This window comes from Chaetodon auriga, chromosome 17 (assembly GCF_051107435.1).
Source record: "Chaetodon auriga isolate fChaAug3 chromosome 17, fChaAug3.hap1, whole genome shotgun sequence".
NCBI lineage: Eukaryota > Metazoa > Chordata > Actinopteri > Chaetodontiformes > Chaetodontidae > Chaetodon > Chaetodon auriga.
In genome coordinates this window covers 14,261,641-14,287,194 of record NC_135090.1, presented here as the reverse complement: position 1 = coordinate 14,287,194, position 25,554 = coordinate 14,261,641, and the positions used below count along the sequence as shown (strand labels likewise).

At 40.9% G+C, this 25,554-nt stretch overlaps 2 protein-coding genes across 3 annotated transcripts; both read right to left on the bottom strand.

The window, feature by feature from the left end:
* Positions 1 to 99: 99 nt before the first annotated feature.
* Positions 100 to 10,863, bottom strand: LOC143335120 (14-3-3 protein zeta-like). Of its 2 annotated transcripts, XM_076754288.1 has the most exons (7): positions 10,778 to 10,863; positions 10,374 to 10,513; positions 7,012 to 7,319; positions 4,414 to 4,537; positions 3,062 to 3,225; positions 1,772 to 1,867; positions 100 to 1,589 (listed from the first exon to the last, which is right to left on the bottom strand). In XM_076754288.1, exons 3-7 carry the CDS (start codon positions 7,303 to 7,305, stop codon positions 1,515 to 1,517), a joined length of 753 nt encoding a protein of 250 aa, XP_076610403.1. In that variant the 5' UTR covers positions 7,306 to 7,319; positions 10,374 to 10,513; positions 10,778 to 10,863; the 3' UTR covers positions 100 to 1,514. The 2 variants fall into 2 exon arrangements, with proteins under 2 accessions (XP_076610403.1, XP_076610404.1); XM_076754289.1 differs by lacking the exons at positions 10,374 to 10,513; positions 10,778 to 10,863 and adding an exon at positions 9,627 to 9,645.
* A 3,050-nt stretch (positions 10,864 to 13,913) lies between these two features.
* Positions 13,914 to 17,233, bottom strand: znf706 (zinc finger protein 706). The gene is made up of 3 exons (XM_076753753.1): positions 17,130 to 17,233; positions 15,477 to 15,622; positions 13,914 to 14,825 (listed from the first exon to the last, which is right to left on the bottom strand). The coding sequence occupies exons 2-3, from the start codon at positions 15,609 to 15,611 to the stop codon at positions 14,730 to 14,732; spliced, it is 231 nt and encodes a 76-aa protein (XP_076609868.1). The 5' UTR covers positions 15,612 to 15,622; positions 17,130 to 17,233; the 3' UTR covers positions 13,914 to 14,729.
* Positions 17,234 to 25,554: the final 8,321 nt, after the last annotated feature.

Below are 25,554 nucleotides of genomic sequence, written 5' to 3'. Positions count from 1 at the left end.
AACCAGCCACGTCCCAACACAGCTCCTCCACATTAATATATTGTAAACATGTTATTCTGTGTCTACAGAGAGCAAACACACACACTGAGCACAGCACACTTGATTTTAATGTTTTTATTCCACTTACATGAAAGCACATAACCAAACAACGTACTCAGAGTGTAACTCGCAAATTCTGAATCCTGCATCCCATCTTTAAAACCAAGATACTGTAATTAGAAGAAACTGGCACTACTTTGTAACTACTAAATGGTCATAATGTAGCTTTCTACCAAGGTATTTTAATAATCAGTTTATACTTTAGCATTGTTTTCGTTTGTTGTTTCACAATTTTCTGTCAGGGAAGATAAATGTTACTGTAAACCACCCTTGTTGAAGCTAAATCCTAAGCAAAAATTGCCAGTTTCAAAGCACAGCTAACCCTCACACCATACTACTGAGAACCACATGCATTCCAGGAGTCAAACCAAGATTCAAAGGGAATAAAATACACAAAAAGAAAATACAAAACACCCGAATAGAAAAAGAGTAGAAAGCCACATAAAAGCACATGGCAAAAGTATCCTCTGCACTGCTGAAAGATAAAATATCAAAAGTTACAGTATCGAGCCATTTTGTCAAGTTGTTCACTTTATCATAGGCTGTCTATACCTTGTCATGTGTTAAGGAAAATTGCAGAAAATTATAGTCTACACATTTCACTGAGAGTGAAAAAATGTCAGTAAAATGGAATGTAATCCTCTCAACAAAACTATCAACCAAAGTTTAACTACAGTTTTCGCAAAGTGGCCATTCATACAGAAAACCTTTCCTACACCCGAATGCACATAGAACCCACTGAGCCGTGACACATGTATCATCCATAAAAACACTACCTGCTACACTGGACACTGACAGGGCGGGATGGATACATGCAATGTGGAAACAGATCTTTACCGAGGTAAATTCTGCCATCTATATGATCACCGCTATTATCAGATGAGACCTAAAATTTAATGAATCCAGACCGCTGTGACCATTTTTACAGTTTACGTGCTTCAAAGGAGTTTTGTAGACCCAAGTGTCACAAAGATTGTAAATGTTGAGTTCAAGTAAAAACAGACATTATCAAAATTACAGTTAGAGGTTTTTTTGTTTGTGTTTTCCTGCAACAGCAGCAGTTTGCTACAGTGAATAAGGTTAAAGAGCATGGGGCTGATTCGGATCTAAAGGAGGGATATCATTGACCAAACCGAAAGGAAAAAAAAAATAAAATAAACATCCACTGGTTCACACAATGAGTAATGTTGAAAAAAAAAAATCTTTTCCATTCTTTTCTCTGTGGAGGTGCTCATACAACACACACACTTCAATGTATCTGCACACACATACTGTACTTTACACATTGTGAGTGGAGTGTAAACATACATATCTGTGCATGTATGTGCAAACACAACCACACACACAACTTAGGCTGGTGAGAGGTAAAAAATGTGTGTTTTTGTTTGTTTGTTTTTTTTTTCTTTTTCTGACGTTCAGTGCTTCTCGGTTGCCTGCTCCGTCTCCTCTCCCTCACACTCGCCTTCAGCCTGGTGGTCTGACATCCACAGCTGCAATGAAGCAAGCGATACTAGGATTAGCACACGCCAAGAAACACCCTTTGCATGTCAAATATTTAGTTAAGTCAGATGAGTCGTCTTAAACTCAACATAACCAGCAGATATAAGGGACAGCAGAAAGCGGGAGTGTAAGACACAGCAGACATGCAGGGAGATGAAGACGAGGCACTCACTGTCAGATTGTCACGGAGCAGCTGCATGATCAAGGTGCTGTCTTTGTAGGATTCACTGTTGAGGGAATCCAGCATGGCAATGGCATCATCAAAGGCCTGGAGGAGACAGAGACGGCCATCAATGCTTCCAAAAGCAGTGTGCAAGCAAATGTAAATTCACCAACATGAGATGGACTTAAATACTGGCAGGGCATAAAGAAAAAGACAGTTATCCGAACAAAACACAACAACAAGAAGCCAATAATAGGGTTCAGGTTAAAAAGGGACATTTGTGCTCTCTGTGATACAGTTTCTATGGTGAAAATTAAAAGATGATAACAATCGTATACAGAATTAGCTGAATGTAGCAGATAATGTAATGTATTTTTGTCCAACAGCTAAGGGCTCTCTCCAGAATTTCCAAGTATGACAAAGGGAGTTAACATGTCCGCATCTTTTCATGGTTATGATGACACTACCTATCCATCTATGTGTGTGTGTCTATGTACACATGCACTTAATAAAGCTGAACTTGTCAGTAGTAAGTCCTTATATAAAAGTTAGGTGTTAAGGTGCAAAAAAAAAAAACAGAAAGAACATGAAGATGTCGCCAAAAGAATGTCAGTTACAGTTTGTAGGAGCACTGTGGTTGGGGAACGCTGCTCTAAGCCTTAGAGCACCAATCAGGCGAGGTTGGATAATCATCCACGGCACACCTGATTATTTCTCATGGCACACTTAAGTGCTGCGGCACAGTGGTTGGGAAACACTGGATTAAAGAATCACACTTAATAGCTTTGTCCTGCTACATGACTGGTTTTGCCTAACTTTCTCGCCGACAGTTAGACAAAAAGAGCGACACCACCGTCATGTACAGTTTGCATGGTACATATGAGGACACCACAGACAGTCAGTTAAGCACATCTTATTTTAGCTTATCTTACTCTAAAAGAAAACGAAACATATTTGAATGAATGCTGAACTACTCCTTTAAGTCCAAGGACATTTCCAATTGTGATATTTTAAACATTACTGGGATGCTTGAGTAGAACGGAGCTGTGGTTAGTGTTAGTAACACCTGTACTTTCCCTGTATCATTCATCTTGTATCCACTCCCTGACTGGATGGGTGCAGTGACTGGAGCAGGAGTCTTAGTCATTAAGCCCACAGTGTACACCTCCACTTTAAAGTAAACTCATTTGTTACAGACCACCAGACGCACATCAACAAGTCATCTTCTTGAGGACAAAAAAAAAAATGGAATCAAACAGAAAAAGACAGACACGAATGTGAGCAGAGAATGGCTTTTACCTTCTTGGCCAGATTGCAGGCGTCGTCAGGTGAGTTGACGATCTCATAGTAGAAGACAGAGAAGTTAAGAGCAAGGCCTAGGCGGATGGGATGTGTGGGCGGCATTTCTGCTGTGCTGATGTCAAAAGCCTGCTGGTAGGCGTCTTTTGAGTTCGTGATGATACCTGTGCAGAGGAAGACAGACCAATCAGGAAGCAAATATTTAAAATGTGAAGGTTTGTTTGCATTATTTTGTAACTGCCCTGGATAGGAGTACACTCCACTGTGCACAATCAGTGTGTGCATCATGTTGCATGGTACCACTATCTGGCCATCACAAGCACCCTTGCCAATATTTACACATATTGAGGCAAAAACATAAAAATTAACAGCTTGCATATGATCGAACTCCTTTGCCTGAAACTCAGTTGCTTATTTTTTCCAACTAATTGTTTACAACCCAATCATATTTAGTACTATCACAAGACAAAAAAAAAACAGCAAAATCCTCCCAACTGGCCAGTATTTCAGTGTAAAGAAAACAGGATTCAATTAACATGACAATTCTCCTCAAAATCAATAAAGTCCCAGGTGTCATACATACATTCGTTAGAACAACACCTTTGAGAAAGATAATACATTTTATAATGTTAATATCTCATGTGAGCATGTGCGCTGCTTATATTTATTATTAAACAGCCAAAAGCCAGAATGAAAAACTATGGATCACAAACTTTCCAAGCAAAAGGTGACAAACCAGCCCAAGGGGGGGTTATAATGCACTAATTTCTATGGGATTGCCAATATGCTGAAAGAAACTGTATAAGCCACAACACGACTGGAAACTGAGGAGAAAAGGGAAAAAGCTTGGCCAGTTCAGCTTGCCACAGCCACCAAAGAAACTCTAAAACTGCCTCCCAGCAACCAGTAACAGCCAACACCCTGGTGCTGCTCCTGTTGCCATGACAACCCAGCAGCAGCCCTCGCCTGCATTTCAGTTGACAATTGTAGGTCAAGGACAGGGGCGGTGTCAGTCTTCTGGCCACAGACAACACCTGAAACAAGCCTGGTCTCATCTTACAGGAATTTTAAGGCCCATTGATTGGCACACACTCATCCCATCCTCCAACAGAGGTGTGACAACTGCCATAGACAAAGGGCTGGATCACACAGCAGTGCGTGTTTTTAGCAGTAGGTGGCATCATTTAAAAAAAAAAAAAAAAAAATTGGTAATGTATTTAATGTCTTGTGTACTGCTCATGAATCCTGAGTATAATCTCTTTGACATATATATCCTCCTGATTTCCCCAAGTGATTGTATTAACATGAAGAAAATGAGTGGAACTGAACACAAAGATGTCTGCTTTACTCACCACATTTATCTTCGTCAGTGGCCACCTCAGCCAGGTAGCGGAAGTAGTCTCCCTTCATCTTCAGGTAGAAGACTTTGCTGTCAGCAGGCGTGGCTTGGGGGATCAGATGTTTGTCGAGCAGCTCCTGCAAACAAAAGTGTGCCGCGTTAGTGTTTGAAATGTGTGCAGCTCAACATACAACTCTACAAGCAGTCACAAGTCAGTTCATGAGACAACACAATGCTGATAACAGTATACGTAGAGGTTAATTTAAGGGTGCAAGGGTCTTCATATACCATTGCTCTGATAAGGTACCACAGACTACACTGGTGAACATCCAGGGCTTGGACATTGAGATTGTGGAGGATTACAAATAACTGGGTGTTCATCTCAACAACAAACTGGACTGGACAAACAGCACAGATGTCCTGTACAGGAAGGGCCAAAATCATCTCCACCTGCTAAGATGAAGGTCCTTTGAAGTATGTAGGACACTGTTAAAAAATATTTTACAACTCTGTGGTGGCATCTGCAGTTTTGTACGCAGTGGTCTGCTGGGTCTGTGGAAGCTCTGAGAGGGACAGGAAAAGACTTAAACTGGTCAGGAGAGGTGGCTCTGTCCTGGACACCATCGAGGAGGTGGGTGAGAAAAGGCTGTTAGCCAAGGTGACATCAATCATGGACCCTAAGGGGGGGCCCTAAGCAGCACCTGCAGCAGCAGACTGCTGCATCCACTCTGTAAGAAGGAACGCTACGGCAGGTCCTTCATTCCAACTGCGATCAGACTGTTCAACTCTAGCATTGTTCAATATAATCACTGTGTTTACATACTTATTGTTTTGCACAGTGTGACTTGTATGTTTCATCATCTTGCCATTACCTTCATGTAATATCTTGTGCAATAGTACATATTCTTTTTTTCTTTTTATATACTGTTAAATATCTTTTTTATCTAATGTACAATAGTGAAAAACACTGTACTTAAACCATGTGCAATTTTCATTTTTTTCCCCCAGGAGCAATATTATCTTTCTATGTCCCTCCCCCTGAAACTATTGCTGCTGCGTGTAACTCCCTAATTTCCCCTATGGGTGATTAATAAAGTGGTATCTTATCTTATACAACTTTGTCACCTATACACAGTCTTGTTTAAAATGAGCAAAACATCTCTGAAGTTTGTGTCTGTGGCATTAAATAAGAGTGAATGAAGTGTAGATAAACTTTGATCATGGAGCATATTTGAAAAGGAAAAAAGCAGAAAGGGTTGTCCTTTCAATTTCATAGCTTTGTGTCTTGGAGTGGCAGTGACTGTGCAAATACAGGATGTATCCAAATACTAATGTCCATCTGTATGATATTCAAACATCTGCTGGGCCAGGGAGGCTTCATTTGCTTAAAGCTACGCTTGTCTACAGGGTAGGATGATTTCAAACATGAAGCTTTAGCTCATCTCAGTCAAACTGTGAATACTCCAGCACACCAAGACAACAGTATCGCAACTGCTATATTATGTGTTTTTATGAATGCATGGATTACTTTTTTCCTGATTACTGAGGGCTGTTTTATGTCAAAACAGCTAAGTGCTTAACACATTTGATTTGTTGTGTTAAATCGTCTTTCCACAATTTTCCACGAAGTCTGAGGTGTCCAAAAACCCATGGACCACTGTCCTTGTCTCTGTTAGCTCCTGCTGCTAGCTGAAAGTTTACACCGTGCCCTGGAGATCCCAATTGCATTCACACAGGCATCATGAGCAACCAGTAGGTGTCACTAATGCAGTGACAAAAGGCATGATCCCTCACTGGCTTCCCATTGAAGACCATTGTTCTGTGTGTACTGGACACATGCACAAAAATATCTCAGTTTGTGTCTCTGTTATGTGGCCACTACACATGCAAATGAGTTTTTGGTCTTGATTCTTTCCCTGCCTCTTCCTCCGTGGTCCTCTGTGGTCCTGCGTGATCCATAGACATTGGGCTGATGTCACACACATGCTCTGAAAAGGTTTTGCTAATGCAAAATCTTCATGGTTTGAATAATTTCGTAATACAATGAGCAATAACTAACCTTTTTTGCAGTTTGGAGATTTTTTTAATAGCAATCTATGGGGGAAATGCTTTATGGGCCGCTGGGGATTTTTGCTGCATTATTGCGACTGACAAGTGAGTCAAACTGGCCACAACATATCCAGATCTCTTAACACATGCATGCCCTGGCCAGGCCATGACTGAATGCAGTGGTGGCTCAGTACTTTTCTTCTGGGCCACATGGCGCAGAAAAAGAATATATAAAAAATAGATATTTCAAATCACTTCTTGGTTCCACAATACAGCTATATATAGCTTGCCCTGTTACTATAGTTTAATGTTGATTTTTACACAGCAACATTTGACATTTTAATAACCAACTGGAGTTCTTCCTTTGAAGGCTTTCTTCACACCTTCAGTTCTAATGCTTAAAGTTCTCACTAGCCAGCCATTTCCTCTCGACCACCTGAATTTCTGTTTTGTTGGACCTCTCACTGTCTTCTCATCCAGCAATCTTGACTAAAGCATTTATTCTTCACTTCCTTCCACCTATCCAGCAACACCGCCCCTCTCCACCATCTCTGCTGCTTACCAGGACTTCAGTGCAGATCTCTTTCAGCTCCTTCTCAATCTTGCACTTGTACTCCTTGGCCAAATTTGACTTCCCTTCGTCGTCACACTTTTGCTCCATGCTGGACACCACCCTCCAGGAGGACCTCCTAGCCCCCACCACATTCTTGTATGCAACAGAGAGCAGGTTGCGCTCCTCGTTGGATAGCTCTTTGGTGCCCTGTGTAACAAGCTTCATGGCTGCAGCCATGTCATCATAGCGCTCAGCCTGCTCAGCCAGTTTGGCTCTCTGTACCTGCTCCTCCTTGTCTTCCATGGTTCCTGTGTGGGCTGAGGAAGGAAGGACAGAGAAGAGGGATCCGGGAAGGGCAAAACAAAGGGGACAGGAGACAGATTAGGAAGAAAGAGGAGAGTGTTGGGGGAGGGCAGGACCAAAGAGAGAAAGAGGGGGACAACATGGTGGGGAAAGGGGGAGGGATATGATCATTTAACTTGAATGAGGGAGAACTACATTGCATGTAAGTGTTGTCCTTGCTACGCAACTTCCTGCCTAACCGGATTTCTCAGAGAAACCTGGTTTCTGGTATGCATGTTAATCTACGTCTCACATACAAAAAAAGAGCAACTAGTCAGCAGGGGTTATTAAAAAGGAGTAAATACTTTCTAGTATAGCTGGAAAATATTACCTGGACAAAAAGTCAATGTAAAACATTTCCAGACTGGTCAGCATCACTTGGATCACGTTATCAATTATCCTAAGATCTTATCAGTGTGTCAGTCTCTCACAACGCTTGCTTCAGTAGTAAGTGTGTCTTGGGTGTGTGCATTTCAACCAGCTTGGCTCATCTGCACTCACAGACTGGCACAGACTTGATTTATACTAGTGACTAAACTCACTTGGCATCCCAAGTTATTACATGAAAAACCAGCATAAAGTTAGGTGTTGGGCCACCATGTGCCACCAGAGCATCCTCAATATGTCTTGGCATTAATTCTACAAGTCTCCCATGGGTGTTAAACTGGGTTGAGGTCTGGTGAGTGTGAAGGCCACAGAATATGATTCACATCATTTTCATACTCAAACCATTCAGCAACCCCTCATGCACTATGGATGGGAGCACTGTCATCCTGGAGGAGACCACTCCCATCAGGATAAAAATGTTTCATCAGAGGACAAAGGTGATCACTCAGAACAACATTGTATTGATTTGCAGTGATCCTTCCCTCTAACTGGATTCTGCAAAATGCCCCCACAGCATAACAGATCCACTGGATCCCCTCACTGTAGAGGTCAAGCATTCAGGCCTGTTCTCTTGGTAAAGACGTCCAGAATACGCTGAAGGATGACTCATCTGACCATATCACTTTTTCCATGTTTCTGTGGACCTGTGTCTTTGGTTTTTCACCACTGAACTCTCAAACGTGCATTCATCTTTGTAATGAGGGCTCCATGCACCACAACCCTACTATAACATCCCTCTCTATGTAATTGCTGATGGGCAGTTCTTGCTGACAGCATGATCACATCCTGCAATGAGATCCTCAGTCACGTGAGGAAGAGCCAATCTTCTGTTTTTCCTTACAAATCGCACTAATGCACGAGCCTCACGGTCATCAAATGTGTGCTGTTCACCACAATTTCAGGCCCTATTTACTGATGTCTTTCCTATAGATCTAAATGTAGATGTCATTTTAGTCACTGTTCCTACTGAAACAGCAGTTCCTACAGGGTCCATGACATGGAGGATGACTGGATGTTAATTGCTTAATTGTACCATGCAGTGCACCTGTGTGGAAGCATCTGCATTTGTTATGTTTCTCCACTCATTTATTCAGATTTTACCTTTAATCTGTCATCTGTGTGCAGCGGTTTTACTTAAGAAGTTAACCGTGGTTGTAGTATGGCCACAATACTGAAAACAGAACATGGTTAGGGTAACTGCAACTCCTGTTCACTATCCATCTTATTATTTTAGGTTGCTTTATATACAAAATCAATTGATTTATTTTTGATGAAATGTAAAATGTAACCTAAAATGTTGTAAAATAGACATCACAATTTCCAGGTGACCAAGGTGTCTTATTCAAGATAGTAACTGTAACTGCAATTAATCTGTAGATTACATTGTATTTGTCTATCAGTATCAAAAAAATACAGAAATAAGATCCCTCGCAATTTCCCAGAGCACAAACTGCCTCTTCAAATCACGTTTGTCAATCACATGTCAAATCAGTCCAAAACCCCCAAATATCACGAAGAAAATCAGCAAATGCTCACATTACTGAAGCTGAAACAAGCGAATAATGGTATTCATTTCTTGTCAGAATTTTCTTTTAATCATTTAATCACCTAATCATTTCAGCTGTGTTACACAACTAAAAAAAATTGAATTATTGGCTCTACGTGGAGGTTAAAGACACCACAGAAAATCTAATAGAATTAAAAGACGGCCCTTGGTCAGTATTGGTCTTGTTCTGATCAGACCTCTGCTTACACCCAATTCAATGGCCATTTTTCCTCAAGCAGGCTACTTCCTAGCTAGAAGACTTTACAATTTCCTTACTTTTTCTCAGGATAACCGCGGGGCTGTTGCAGTGTGCGAAAAGCAACAAGCTATTTTTCAAATTGTTGCTTACCGGCTGCCTTGGTCAAACGTAGAAGCAACGTTACCCACCCTTTGAGAGCAGCTTTTCAAAAAATCACACGATTAGTCAGTGAGATTTGCCAGCACGTAGACACCTGCGCCCTTCTGAGGAATGTCGGCCACCCAGTTTCACGTCACACACACGCACACGCGCACACACACACCTGCCCAGCGAGCCCCTACTGTGTGCGACGAGGGTACAAATCGTCCAAAAAAATAGCCTTCCTATGCAATTTGCATTCATTATTTTCATTGTTTGACGAGGACAAAACGTGTAATAACGCTGCGGGTGGCTAGATAAGACCTAGCGTCAGCAATGGTGTCACCAAATCGGTTAAACTCGAGTGAAAGGAGCCTAGTTTAGTTCAGTCCACAGTGAACGCCCTTTTTCGCTTCCCGGAAAACAAACCAGAGCTGCTGGTTATGTGAGCATTAAGTATTAATTTTGGGTCGTTTCATTCACAAAAGCCAATCTGCTACAGCAGAAAGATGCCTTCTACACACGACGAGTAAAACAAATAGATGGGTTAAAGTGCCATAGCGCTTCCCATTCAATAAGCGCCGAACAATGACTGAGCAGCGGCGCATCACTGGTTTCCTCTTACAGTCCCAGTAGCGCTAGCAACGACTCATGTGAGATTGAAACGGTGCCCTCCCCAAAGCACACAGCCGGAGCAAGTCTTACGGTTTCCCGTCGAAAATACCGCCGATCATCGGTAGTGAATAAACGTGAACTTACCTGCGAGGGTCGATAGACGATGTTGTTCCTGATTCCCGGCCGCACAGCTGATGATCTCTCCCGCTCATCCACGGGGTTTCCCTCCAATCAAAGACACAGCAGCAGGGTCGCACAGGGACGATGACGTCAGACTCAGGTTGCTAGGGCAACCACATTTTTCAGGCAGTTTTTAAAGCCACGTAAACGCAGTCAGACGTACAAGTTAAAAGATGTATGAAGAGTCCCCCATTGCATGTATTACAAGAAAACTAATGTTATTCCTACTTTAATTCTAATTAAAGAAAACAGTGCATAAAGAACACTGTATGTATCCGTCTCAGTTTGATTCAGTGTCCTTTTTATTCTCTGCTTCTAAAATCCTTTAACCGTAAATCTTAAATTGTATGAACGTAAAGCAAACTCACCCCACAAACGTTTGTCCAAGAAAGTCAACAAAGACTCATGGGAGATGTAGTTGATGAATTCTGTCTTCTGAATGACGAGAAAGAGTTCAAATTCAACCGCTAAATATAGTAGCAGACACCGATGTCTCCTAAAATGAGGACAGAAATCGGCATCCCTTGTCACCGTTTCGGAAAGAATCATAAAATAATAATTTATTTGAAAAAACGTCAAGGTGAAGAGAACGGAATCTAACCCGGAAGTAAGGCGGGACTGGCTCGAAATGATCTGACCCCTCCCTATTTTTCTACCATTACAAGTGAAAAATTAACAAATGGAAAAAGTCCCTTCTTGACTATACACGCAGTAATATGCATATCTATAGTAAATTCATCATACCGACATGACATTTTATTGATCATAACAATAAGCATTTGTATGGACCTCATGTTGAGTGACGTTTTGACCTATTGTTAAGGTCTGTAGAGGCTGAACATACTGAGCCCTTTGATAGATGACCTCATTTTTAACCCTGAACTTACCTACCTTTAAACTGTCTTTGAATTCCTGCTCAGCTAAAGTGATGATATACAGCTGCTTAACCAGGCCTTACAGTAATACACGATACTCGCATACTCTACACAGTATCTGCTCAGGCTGAAGTACATTTGCTTGCCCCACTGGCTTGATAGGCAGTTTCACCAGAATGCTATAGCCCCCTCAGTAATCCAGACACCACCCCTGTATATCTAGTTCTACTGGTCTTGCAAACAGCCACTAAATAGTCCCTCTGGCATCACAGTGAATTACGCCCCTTCCTGACTTACATAATAATTAAAATATGGTCTCAATATGAAGTTAAGTTTGAGAGTGCAGGCGAGTCTTTGGGTCATCAGAAAAGCAACCTCTTAACTATCTTTCTTCAAAGGACGTGAATCATGTGTGGAAAAGTTACTGGTGCTATGGGAAATGCTAATTAGAGGCAAGTAAGACTATGGGAACTAGATAAACAGTGTTGCTCATTAGTAAAGAAAAAAAACTTGTTTCTAAAACATTTCTTACACTTTCCAGCTGAGGTAGATGCAGCATATATGTGAATCACACTCCTCCAAATGCTCTCCTAATGAAAAAATTCAATAAAATTAAAATACAGGTCCTGGATGGCCCACCTAGTGTCTACCTCAGACACTTCTAGAGGTATGATGAGCAATTCCTGCAATAACATGCTGTAGAAAATTGCTCAATAATCAGGTTTCAACAGGGTGTGCCTTGGTCCACTGACTTTTGGGTGGGGTTCTGAGTTGTTCTGAATCAGGCCAGTAGATTGCAAAGGATTTATGTACCAACTTTGTAACACAAATCAATTTTGGGCTCAGACAGAAATTATAATAGAGCAGCAACTATGTTTGAGAACCCTGAGTTGTGTTCCTGAAAAGAAAAATGCATATAAAAAGTTGTTCATAATTTGGTCTCAATGAAATGTAGATGTTTTAAGACATAAAGGCCAACTTCTTTACCACCAGTACAATGAGAGCAGTCTCTGGTTTGCAGTTGTTTTCATCTTCTTCAGACTGAGATACATGCCTGGAAATAGATGATCTATAGCCGGTGGGAATCTAATTAATTTCTTCACCTAATTAAAACAACTAATTCATTTTGTGCAAGTGCTCTCATTTTTCCTGTCAGCCCACTGTTTGAATCCAAACACACAGAGCATAACACACAAAGGAGATCTAGCAGATGTGTGTGTTTGTATGAATGACCACCACGCGTTGTGGTTTTTTGTTTTTTTTTTCATTCACAAGTTTACAGATGGGAAGGAAGGAGGTGGACTATGTGTGAGGAGATGGAGGAACAATGTGGGCTATGACTCATTTAGTGGAGTTGTTCAAACCATTCAACAAAAAAAACAGGCAGCATGGGACTGACTGTGTTTTTTTCTTCTTCTAAATACCCAGAATGAAGGGAAAAATGGAGTTTATTCTCTGGCTCGGTGATGACAAAAGGGACTAATTTTGTGACCTTCACTAAAGACTGCGAATACAAGGCAAGCTTGTAATACTAATAAATGCACTGCTGTGGATATCTCGTCTGTGTGGCGAGACAACAATCTTTTCAGTCACGGAGTCTGAGCTGAGCTGATGCATGTCATGGCTGGAGAAACGGCCCACAGGAAATGAATGCTTTACGTGATGAAAAAGAGTCAAAGACATCATTTTCAAGTGGTTGAGTGACTAATGGGTTCAGGCAGGATTCATTGTTTTTGTTAATTAAACAGACATAGTGCTGCAGTTTGAGTCATTTCCTGTTTGGCTGACACGATGCTTTTATGACAGTTGGTATCAGATTCTATATCACACTGCTGACACTGTTTTGTTTTATTGCAATTTGAATATCCCTTTCAGATTTGGCACTGGTGCTCTTGCTGTTTGCGTCCAAGTCCTACTTTCCATGTGCCACCTTTTCCCCTTTCAATTTATTGCAGGCATGCATGAAAAATACAAAATCACACCTTGAAGTAGTTATCTGCAAGATTTTTCTGTTTTTTAACGTATTCATTTCTGTTCAGAAGTGACTGTGACCGCTGTTTTGAAATTCAGCCCTGAGAGAAACCAAAAAGAACAAGGATCCATAATGTAAAATTGCTGCTAATGTATAATGAATCATTTCCTATACATCAGAGACTGTTTCCCTAAAAAGACCAGCTGACATCAGGTGTTCAAACCTCAAAGTGCAGCAAATACACAAGCCCGGTGAGTGCTTACAATTAACATGGCCTCCTGGGATGATGGCCTCATCAGTTACACTGTGAGTCTGCCTTTCAGCCAGATATGAAGGCTTCTGAGTGTCAACATCGCTAATTATTGAACATTTACAAGCAACATCTGATGCCATATGAAGAATTCACATTTACATGTACAACACTGAGCTGTCAGTAAGTATGAAGAAACTTACAAAAGCCTGAAATCTATGGTGAATTTTAGTCCACTAAGCACATATGCGTAACTGTAACTCCCATCAGGCCAGATAGGGAGGATTCTTTCTAATTACATCTACTTAAAGACACCATGTGCAATTTCATCATGTGTCCTACAAAACACTGTATCAGAAATGTTGGCAGTTTATGAGAAGAAGCACTTTCAAGAAAAAAAGCACAAATACAACAAAGTAAAATTTAATAAAATGCTATAATACATAATTGGAGCATACATTCATTTTTCAAGCGTACAAATGTTACTGACAAGCCCCTGTAAAATTTTAATTATCGACAATTCATGAAGTAGCTTTGAAATGTCAAGCAAAAATTTCACATTCTTGTGACCCAACATGAAGTTATGATTAGCTCAGTGACAGATTGCAGAAGAAGATGGCAGACAGCGCTGTGTGAAGATTCCATATTTAACAACTGATGTGAGAAAAAAAAAAAAGTCACACACTCCGTTTAATTCAACACTCAAAGCACTAATAAAAGAGATGAGGTCACATTTGTCAGTGCCTTGACTTCAGCAAACCTAAAATTAGAATTCTCCCAACCAAGCCTAATCCATGCTTTGTTTATGTTTATGTGTATGTATTTAGCTGATGGCTATAAAGATTTAATTAGACAATCAATCCATCAAAGCTTCTGATAAAGAGGTATAAGAGCTAGCAGCAAGAAATATTCCCATGTGCACAACACCTCAGGGCAGTTCTGAGAAACTGTCAATCAAGGCAGAAATCTTAATTCACCGCTTGGATTGTTCCTGGATCGTACAGGTCTTCAGTGGCCCTGAAATTGAAACCAACATTTGCCCTGTGTGTAATTAAACACAAGCGAAAACAGGACTGGATGGGAGGAAACACTGGCCAAAGGCAACCTGGCCTGTTAAAGCTGAAATGAAGATTAACTGCTTCATGTGGTTACATCAAATCATCCATTGCTGTCAGACTGAGACAAGTGCAGAATTGGTGCAGGGCCTTGAAGAACTTGACCGCTTATGCTTCAACTCCCTCTAACTCAGGGGGCAGAGGGGATTTCGGGTGCTTGCTCTCAAAGTGCTGCTTGAAGGTTTTTGGGTCAGGCATCTGGGACTGTGGGAACGGACAATACATCCAACATAGATTTTATTGTAGGGAAACAGCACAAGCCTTGTATTTGGTTGACATCTCATCTGATTTTATACAAATCTTAAAAGAAGGGACTAAAAGTGTGTAAAACATAAAACAAATGTGATAATTAGCTAATAGTTTTTGACATATACTCACCTGAAAACAGTACAAAGACAGTACATTTAATGTTTTACCTCATCGACTGATTTTTGTAAATATCTGCTTATTTTGAATTTGATGTAGCACCATGTTTCAAACAAGTTGGGACAGGAGCAACTAAAGGCTGGGAAAGAATGCTCCAAAAACACCTGTTTGGAACATTCCACAGGTAAATGGTTGGGTATGAAAGGGGCATCCTCTAAAGGCTCAGTGATTCCCAAAGGATGGAGCAAGATTCACCACTTTGTGAGCACATGACTGCATAAAGGATATCACTACATGTGCTCAGGAGCACTTTGTAAAGCTGTTTTTGGCAAACACATTTCATTTGCAAATGACTGCATTCTGTTTTTATTTACATTTTGCACTGCATCCCAACTTTTTTGCAACTGGCGTTGCGGAAAATGAAAACCTTCTCCCATCCTGAGTCAGGTTTGGGCTTCTGGGTTGTCAGGGTTGATACTTCATACTCACCCTACACACAAGGCAGGTGAACACGAGCGCCGCCTTGGCTGCCGTCTTCTGATCATGACCCTTGGCCTTCTTTATCTCGGCCTGTTTCTTGGCATTTTTCTGCTGAGACTGAATCTTCTGGTGGCCACGTGCCATTCTGGCAAAGCCTAAAGAGGAGGAAGCAAGGACAAAGGACTTAATGTTTACTGATACTCACCAGTGTTGTGTACATACTTGACTTCTTATTATTGTTGATGCCCTTCCACCATAAACAAGTTAGTAAAAGGGGTTAGTGGATATAAACACATGGTAAAGAGCGAGCAAAGAACCAACAACTGCCAGTCAACCAGGGTCAGCCAAAGCAAACAAGATAACGTTTAACCTCAACTGAAACGCAGGTGCCATAGGGCCATAAAATCTTGACTTGCATACAAGAGAGTAGGAGTAATTAATTTCATGAAAGACATTCAGGACAGCGGAAATTAAACATTAGAAATGCTTCTTTTAGCTGATTCCAGGAAGCAAGCTTACTGACATAACTGGATAATTCTGCAGACACTTTCACGTTACCACATGGACTGTTGTAAAACAAACAAATGACCTGTTTCAGTTTTTAATCAGCAAAGATAAGAAAACTGTTTCTTGGAACAGGGCCAGGTCTGGCAGGTTGTGCTACAGACTCAATTGTAATCGGCATTTTCTCAGGGTGTGGTGTCAGGAAGCGAAACCAGTTCTCACTTGTCCTCCCAACCACTAACATATGGATTGTAACTGTGTAATCTGGTAAACTAGTTTCTCCAGTCCCACACATACTTCATGGAGGGCACTTTCTTCAAGATCCTTTCTTGGCCAAGTTTTTTGTGGCTACATTAACCCAGTAAAGGGCTCTTGCACAACAATTAGCTATGGACCCCAAGATTTTGACATAATATTAGGTAATAATGCAGCACTAAACTTAAGGCCCTAACAGTTTATTAGCTTTTATTGTAAATAATCTCTAATTACCACACTCTGATTGAGAGGGCAAAGGTCTAGGGACTTCGGCAGTCACCCGCTTTGCCCTGGTGCTAACCCTGCTTTGCTTTTGTGGCAACCTCTATAAATAGTGTGCCATTAGTTGGCAGTGTATTCAGTGTTAAATATACATACGGTTAATGAAAATCTGGTATGCCCTATGTTGTGTTGGCTATCTGATTTACAAAGTAGTTTTATTCCTTCTTAGAGCTTAAGGAATAACATGCTACGAGGTTATGTTAGTCATCAGATATCGGCACAATGGGAATAACAGGCGAATTAGCAATTAACCGTTAGCTACTGCTTCTATCTGAGATGTATTATCCTCTCCGTTTACTGCTCGGACAAGTCTTCCTGCTAGGCTCATTGAGACGGAACAGTTCAGTGACCACCGCACATGTGGCTCATTGTCATCGAGGTCACATCAGCTTGTTTTTCCCCAGTACTAATCCCGTTTTTAGCCGGAGCTGAGCTGCAGGTGACACTCAGCTGGAACGTGGGTTAGCCTACATGCTAGCTCCAGCCCACTCTGGCTATCTCGTTAGCTAGCAGGCTAACCGTATGAGGGATATTTCCTTCAGTTTGTGGGTAACATTAACGAAGAAAAGTATAAGTGATATGTTATGGTGTATAAAACCTTAAAATGACAGCATTTCTTACCTCTTAAACACAAGAATAAATGTCGTTCACTGGTCGCACTCACTCAAGTGTGACAGCTGCTCAGCTCCCAGACAGCTGAAGACCAATGCTGCATTCAAGGACAATCGTAAAATTTCAATTTAAAAGTAATTAGTTTCATGGGTTAAAAAACGTGTACCCATTCTGTCATATTTTTCTAAATTAACAATTAAATGTCTAGTGATCATTCGAGAAAGAGGTAAGGTAATGTGTAATATAAATTTTCATACGCAAACATTTCCTTTTGCCAACTGGAGGGAGAAAAACTAACTGCCCCATGGAATTAAGCATCGAAGCTCACCGGGTTGTTCCCGTTTTTACGATTATATTAGGAGTCCCTGAATGCACTGCAATGGCTGATTGTAGTCACCATGGTGCAAATACATGACATTGCCCGTGTTGCCCCCACGTGGTAGAGTTTTGCTAGTGCACATCTACATAAATTAGGGAATCAAGACTTTCAGAAACAGATTAAGAGGAATGACATCAAACTCTGCGCAATTAGGAGAAGAAAATAAATCAGAAAAAATACCAGATGTTTTAAAGTACATGATTCATGCCAATCCCAAGCTGGAAGCTATGGTTTATCCACAGCCTCCACTATCTGCTGCCATTAATATTTAATTTTTCTTTTAGAATTAGGAGATGAAAGACCTTTCCCATCTTACTCTTTGTGTTGTAAGTATTCACACATTCAGACAGATCATCTAAAATTAGTGAGCATACACTTCTCACATGTGACACTTGTGGATGCTGTAACGCTAAAATACCTGGAGATTTTCTCAGTCATTGGCACATAGTCTGCAGAAAAAAGGTGCAGACGCAAAGTTGTTGTAGTATTTGTGGTGAGTCTATAGACGAAATTCACCAGGTCTTATCAACATTCAGTCGCTATCCTCCTGTTTTATTTCATTTTATTACTGGTCTGTCTTGGTAGTGCACTGAGGCACTGCTGCTCTTCTCTTAAAATGCTGCATTTCACTTATTTTATGCGTTGTACATGCTCTATCTTTAGCTTTATTTTCATCTTTATTATTCTGCGAGCTTTGTTCTCCATCTTGTGTTATGTAAATCTATTTTCATCCTAGTTTTTATTTTTTAATCTTATTTTTATATTTTTACTACTATTACCAAGTAGGTTTTTCCCATTTAATAATGGCACTCTCCCTGTTTTTTTTTCTTCATCTTCATCTTATTTAATATCAAGTGGAATTTATTTGCCATATCATTTTTTTAATTGTGGCATTCTGTCTCTGCTTTTATGTTCATTCTGTCCTTTTTATGAGAAGTACTTGGTGCATGTAATTTCGTTCTTGCAAAGCGCTTTGAGCTGCATTTCCTGTATGAAATACAATATGCAATACAGAAGTAAAGTTTATTAATATTATTATTATTATTAGCAGTAGTAGTAGTTATACTTCAAATTTTTCATTCTATATTATTTGTCCAGTGTCACCTTCTCACTTGAGCATTTTGTAACTTATGTTTACTTTTCTTTTTACTCTTCTTCAGTGATCTTTTTGTCCCTTACAGTAGTCCATATTAAATTTGTTTTTCTGCTAATTATTTCCAGTCTTTATAGGTATAAAGTGTACGCTGTACCGAAGCACTCATCACCAGCTGTGGACTGTCTAGTGACAAAAGCTGTTCCTTCAAAGTAACACTAGAGGGCAGGCGGAGGGGGGTTCCTGAATGTTTCTGTGTGTGTGTGTGTGTGTGTGTGTGTGTGTGTGTGTGTGTGTGTGTGTGTGTGTGTGTGTTTTATGGGAGACATCAGTGAAACATCAGGGTTAATTCATGCTTTGAGTGTTGCAGCATCCACACCATGTTTAGGGACTGACCACGAGAGCTCCAACACACCCACAACAACATGAACATAACACTCATACTGACACACTTCAACTAATAGCAATGATTGTAACTGAATTATTATCTTAACCATCTCAGATTAAAGACTTTCTGTATGGACTGCTGGTCCGGTAAGTCCTGTTTTGACTGTTTAGCATTTATTAACATGCATTTGTAATCCCAGTAATACAAGCACTGCTGCAGCGCGGTGGCCTGTACAGACTGACAGATAATGTGCATCATGGGACGGCATTAGACCTTTATCTGTTCTATCTGTGACTGTGGTTTTGCCGTCGGAGGGGAACAATGGAGCTGTTCACCTCCGCTCAGAATTTGACTAAATTCAGCTAATATGTAAATGAACTGCAACTCCAGTTATCACATGATGGAAACACAGACTAACATCCTGTCCCAGTAACACCAAAATATCAGTCTATAAAGAAAATCATTGCTTTTTGTAGTTGTGAGTAGCACTAATTTAGAAAGAATATTAAATAATAGATAATTTATTATTTATTAGACAGAACAAGTCAGTAAGCTGTGTGTGTGTGTGTGTGTGTGTGTGTGTGTGTGTGTGTGTCTATTTTTGTTCACAAACTGTTATTATAACACTCATTCCTGTTGGACAGCTTCCCAACAGTTATGTGTCATGACTGTCTTAAGAGAAATTTTATCATGGTGAGAAAAGTCTCCAGCCAGCCGTTATGTCCCCCTCCGCCTTCCCGCTTTTTCCCCACCTGATCATAAGAAAAGAGAGAAAATCCTTTCAGTCTTTTGTGAGAGGGGGAAATATCTCTCAAGAGAGAAGGGTGTGATTATGCTTTCAGAAGGGGGAAAGAAGTAAAAGAAAGACAGGGAGGAAAAAAAAAATGACAAAAGCCACACATTGCTCAAGTTCCTCCACCCTGGAGGTTGTTGTGCAGAGACTTGCTAGCTTGGGTTTGAGGTGAGGTTGTCCAGCCTTAGGGCCTGTGTGAAAGCAAATCTTCCAGGTGTCAGCTATTCAATAGTGGAGGAGAATATTATCTGGCTGTCCATTGTGCGTATGAATAAGCAGGGGTTTGCCACAGACAGCCTGAGATTTTTTCCCATTTGGGTCCTTTCCGCCCGCCATAAGGGCTTTCAGCTTCATTTTCGGCTCAGACGAGTTGTCTTTGAGGGATGCCTTTGTTGTAAATTATCTTTTAGCTGTCAAATGGCAGTTTCAGGGTCATATTTCCCACTGCATGACCACGTATGTAGGCTCAGCTTGTTTTCAAGACGCTAAGTCAGGGTCAAGGAAGACCCTTTGAGATACATTCCAGCATTGAGGCCACTTTGCTTTGCTCCCGAACCAAAACTTCACACTGAGAGGGAGAACCGGTGTCTGTCAGGAGGGAGCGTGACCTCCTTGCTTCTCTGGAGGCTGTTGAGGGAAGAGGAAGTTGGATTTCATCTTCCCCATTGGCCACTTCCTCTTCCTGCTCCCCCCTCATGCTTTCCCTTTCTTTTTTTTTTTTTCCAAACCAACAGGTTTTGCCACAGTCCACTGCTGCTGCACCGCTGTGACGTGCCACAATGTTGCCAGACCAGTCGGGCTGTACACAAGCCGGCACACAGTCACAACACATCCACATGCTGGCAACTTTCACTGCCGCCTTCAGAGGCCTTGTTCCACGTGACTTGACTGACATATATAGCACACACACACACACACACACACACACACACACACACACACACACACAGTGGTGTTTCCATCACTTTTAGGGACATTACATAGACTTACATTCATTTCCTGGAGACTTACCTGAACCTTAACTCTGTAACTGTAATGATTTACATTATGGGACATTTTGTCCCCATAAGGAAGGCGTGTCTTCACAATGTTACTGTTTAAACAGATGTGAGTAATATGCATCTGCAGGGTTTGTTAAAGCATTTAGCGGCAGTGTCTTCACAGAGCATATTGTGAAAGAAAAAGATAATAAAATTAGACACACATGAAGTTTAAACCAACCTTAATGGTTCAAACTGAATGCTTTTTTTTTTTTTTGCTGTCACGCACTGCAAATGAATTTGTTCGTTATTTATTAGAACGGACCCCAAGTGACCCGAAAAATCACATCAAGCGGGCAAACCATGCCTGCAGGGGGAAAAAAAGTTAATTTCTTACCTCGATTCACACGCACGCACACACACACACACACACACACACACACACACACACACACACACACACACTTATACAAGCAGAATGCAACTGAAGGAGAGGTGAGGTCTGTTGTCGGGCAGACATGAGCCAGTCAAACAGAGGCTGATTGTGAAGGTGGTGACAGCACTCACTAACCTCACTAACAGCAGCAGCTCTCTGATATTTGAACCAACTGTGACTGTTAATGAATGCGGTCACAAGCGTTGCATCGAATGTCCATTTTAACACAAATGTTAGTTGTGTTAGTAAGTTTCTGATTTAGACAATCCAATCCATCCCCTATTTATGCTGTTGAAGTAGGAATTGAATCTGCTCACTGAAACCTGTGAGGAAGTTCTGAAAGTACAAAATACACTCATGTTAGTTTTATAATACCCTGCAAAACACAAAATGTTTCATTTATGGTCCCCCTTTGGTTATGAGCATCGCACCAGAGAAGGGATGTGTTTTCTTCTGCGGTTTCTTTCGTTTGACAGATTTTGCGGCCTGAAGACATGACAGAAGAAAGTGGAAAAAAAAAAGAGAAAATCATGGACAACCCCTCTCACTCCGTGCATGACATGTCGGTTGGCTTAAGCAGCTCTTTCAGTAACACACTGCTGCACCACTGTTATTTATGTTAACATATGCTCACATCCATTATGTCTTCTACTGTGCAATAGTACAAACACTTTATTTATTATCTATATTTGACTCAATCTTCTTTTTTTATGCAAAAGTATTTTCTCAAGTGTAATTCAACATGTGGCAATGGGAGATTATTCATTAAAATGGCTCCAGCCATTTTGTAATATGTACAAAACTTTTCTGGGAACCCCAGGTTGGGAACAACTGCTTTGAAATCTGCAGGCTTGTCTCTATTAATTTAAACGCATGCACAGACAAACAACATATTTAACAAAAATGTGAGTAAATGTTTGGAGAATGAATGCAAAATGCTTCCAGAGACGACACAAAGGTTCCCAAAATGGTGTGATGTGTAGGAAAACGGTGTAAATCGTGTGCTACGACCCTCACAGTCACCAGATCTCAACCCACATGACCAACAAGACGACAAAATCAAATCACCAAAATGAAGAAATGTCTCCTGGAAGACGGCTGATAATCCCTCCAGTAGAGTCCAGAGTCGTGTAAAGTCAGTGGCATGACGCTCTGCTGGTTGACCAGCACTTTACTAACAAACTTCATGTTGCTCTTTCCTTCGTTTTATCATCGATTTGTGAGGTGAGATGGACATTCACCTGCTTAAATGGCCTGTTAATCTGCCCCGTCACCACTTTTCTACTGAATTCTACCTCACCTCTCGCCTTCCTCCTCTTCCTCCATCCCAGCCTCGTGTTTCCTCACTGCGGTCCAGCTGGAGGACAACACACCCCCGCACCGCCCTGTCTCTGCCTCAGCTGTGAGTTTCTGCGCTCAAACAGGTAGACTCAGACACCTAATCCTGGCCAAGTCCAGACAAGCTGCTTCTCCCTGCGAAAAAACTCCTGGTATGTAGGATACATCTTTCACCTCTCTCACAGAGTGGGACACACACACACACAGAGGAAGGTATTCTGTGGCTCTTGGCCCCTGACTCTCCAGTCTTGCCCATGCCTGCTTGTGGCAGCTTGTACGGTAGCCTTCGCACTATTTCATCTGTCATACTTCCACATGGCAGACATTCCAACTGGGAGAAGTCATGTAGTGAAAGGTACAGATAAGAGAAGAGCTCGTACATAACCATTATTTTGATGAATTCAAGCCAAACATTTGTCTCACTTTGTTTATTCTGAGTGGAGTTAATGATTCATAGGAACTGGAACAAATTTTGGGCCCCTTGGCACAGACATCTAAAAGCGCCCACCGCCTTGACAGCCCACTCAGTCACAGTTGTTTTGAATCTCTTTATGGTAGTTTTGTGTCTCTTTGTGGCCATTTTGCATCTCTTTGTGGTCGTTTTACGCGTCTTTTAGTTGTTTTGTCTGCCTTGGTGGTAGTTTTGCATCTCTTTATGGCTGTTTTGTGTCTCTGTAGTTGTTTTGTGTCTCTGTAGTTGTTTTGTGTCTCTCTCTGTGGTAGTTTTGTGTCTCTTTGTTGTTAGTTTGTGTTTCTCGAGCTGTTTTGTGTCTCTCTCTTTTGCATCTCTTTGCGGTCGTTTTACGTGTCTTTTAGTTTTGTCTGCCTTGGTGGTAGTTTTGCATATCATTGTGGTTGTTCTGTGTCTCTGTAGTCATTTTATGTCTCTTTGTGGTTGTGTTTAATTTCTTTGATGTCTGTTTCTTTGAGGTCATTTTGTGTTTCTTTGTGGTCACTCTGCCACTTTGCAACTTCTACAAATGTTGAAACATTAAAGGTTAACAGTAAATTCAAACAGAGGCTCCGACACAGACCCAGGGGCCCAACGGGTCTGTGCTTAGAAGCGCCATCCATCCATTCATTCATTCATTCATTCATTCATTCATTCATTCATCCATGTTCATGGGACAAAGTGGTGATAAAGTTGAATAGAAATATGCTTGGAATACATCAGCTATTCATCTTTTTTCTCTCCTTCTTTTTGCCTGAGGTTTCCGTCCCTCTTACTCTTTTGTCTTCTGCTGTTCATCTGTGTGTTGCTGGTAGAAAAGAACTCCACCTGTATTTATCCAGCAGTTCCATTTAACACACACATAGAGAACTCAGCAAAGGCCCAGGTGCTCTGTAAAGCAAATCAGACAAGGGAGGATAGTAGTGATCATTGGCAGGGCAAGCAAACACAAGCTTGTTCCACACACACACACACACACACACACACACACACACACACACACACACGGAGACACACACAACAACACTGACGGTTAAACTGAATCTGAAACGTAATTTTTAGATTTCCATACAAGAGCACCTGCAGGCATTCATAAGCAAAAGACCCACATTTTGTCATGCAAACACCTTCATAAGACATCAAACTAGTTTGGAAATAGCATTCAAACAGTTTCTGGAAATCCAGCTGTGGGGTTTGTTCATCTTTTCTGCATTGTTTGTACGTAATCCGTAAAGTGAAGCAGTGGGAAAAGAAGTACTTCAGCTGTCGGGCAAATGTAGTGGAATAAAAGTACTCTGTTTACCTCTGAAATGTAGTGGAACAGTGGTGGAAGAAGTATTCTTACTTAAGTAAAAGTACCAATACCCCCTTGTAAAAGCACTCCATTACAAGTCAAAGTCAAAGGATGTTTTTTGTGATGCGTCACAATCTTAAAAGGTTGAAAACAACTGGTTTAATCTTTAACAATACTTTGCATTTCATAAAATTATCATATGTCTTTCATGTAAAATCTTAATCTTAAAACAAACTAGTGCTTACAATATTTACATCTGAAAAGTAGCAGGGCAGAAGTATAAAAATTAAATACTGAAGTAGAGTACAAGTACCTCAAAATTATACTAAAGTGCAGTGCTTGAATAAAGTTACTTTCCACTATTGAAAATACCTGTAGATTGAATTTTTTTAATCTAGTATTTCAATTGCTGTTTCTGGTGATCATTATATTGAATATATTGAACCAACACAAGACAACATACACTATCTACTAGAAATGCACTCATAATCAAGTACAGCCTTTTACTAGCACTTTATATTTATTCATCATTTCATCAAGTTTTTGTTTTGATTCTGTTTCTAATTCAGATTGTTGTGTTTTTAGTGTTAGATTTTGCTCGTTTACCATTAAAACTGTTGCTTGGGATTAATAAAGTCTCATATATATACAGTATATATATAATAACAATCATTTAAAAAGGGAGGTGGGGGGAGGAATTTTTTAGGGTCAATAGTCACAAATTCTTGTGCCCCACCTCAGCAGCACTCCAGCATTGTATGAGACACACACACACACACACACACACACACACACACACACACACACACACACATATTGTTTGCTCTGGCGGGGTAATCCCAAACACCGGGATCTCCTCATACAATGGCTTCATTAAGGGGGACAATGGTATTGTGTAGGCTAATGACAGGGCTCCTCCCTGCCCTCTGTCTGCTCTGAGATTACCTGAAACACAGACACACAGATGGACGACTCATGAAAATGTAGAAGGGGGAAAAGGTTAAATCAGGCTGTGGAAGGAAGAAACCCTGTGGAAGTGTGTGTGTGTGTGTGTGTGTGTGTGTGTGTGTGTGTGTGTGTGTGTGTGTGTGTGAGTTTGAGACCACCTATGAGGCTGCACAGTCATGCATCACGTCCTACCACTGCAGCAGTTTAACTTAATAAATGTCTTATTTTGTAGAATAAAATTGCAGAGATGTTTTCTGCACATGAATTCCTCGCAGTCGCCTGTGCTTCCCTGTTCTCTGTCATTATGGCACCCTCAACGCCGTCTTGTCGTTTG

What these genes read in the sequence shown, in the direction of transcription:
- LOC143335120 (XM_076754288.1), bottom strand. Translation starts at nt 7,305, where the DNA reads ATGGAAGACAAGGAGGAGCAGGTACAGAGAGCCAAACTGGCTGAGCAG. An exon ending in CCTGCAATCTGGCCAAGAAG is followed by an intron (nt 1,868 to 3,061) that starts GTAAAAGCCATT and finishes TGTCTCCTCCAG; the next exon opens with GCCTTTGATGATGCCATTGC. An exon ending in TGCTCCGTGACAATCTGACA is followed by an intron (nt 1,590 to 1,771) that starts GTGAGTGCCTCG and finishes GCTTCATTGCAG; the next exon opens with CTGTGGATGTCAGACCACCA.
- znf706 (XM_076753753.1), bottom strand. Translation starts at nt 15,611, where the DNA reads ATGGCACGTGGCCACCAGAAGATTCAGTCTCAGCAGAAAAATGCCAAG. An exon ending in TCACCTGCCTTGTGTGTAGG is followed by an intron (nt 14,826 to 15,476) that starts GTGAGTATGAAG and finishes CCGTTCCCACAG; the next exon opens with TCCCAGATGCCTGACCCAAA.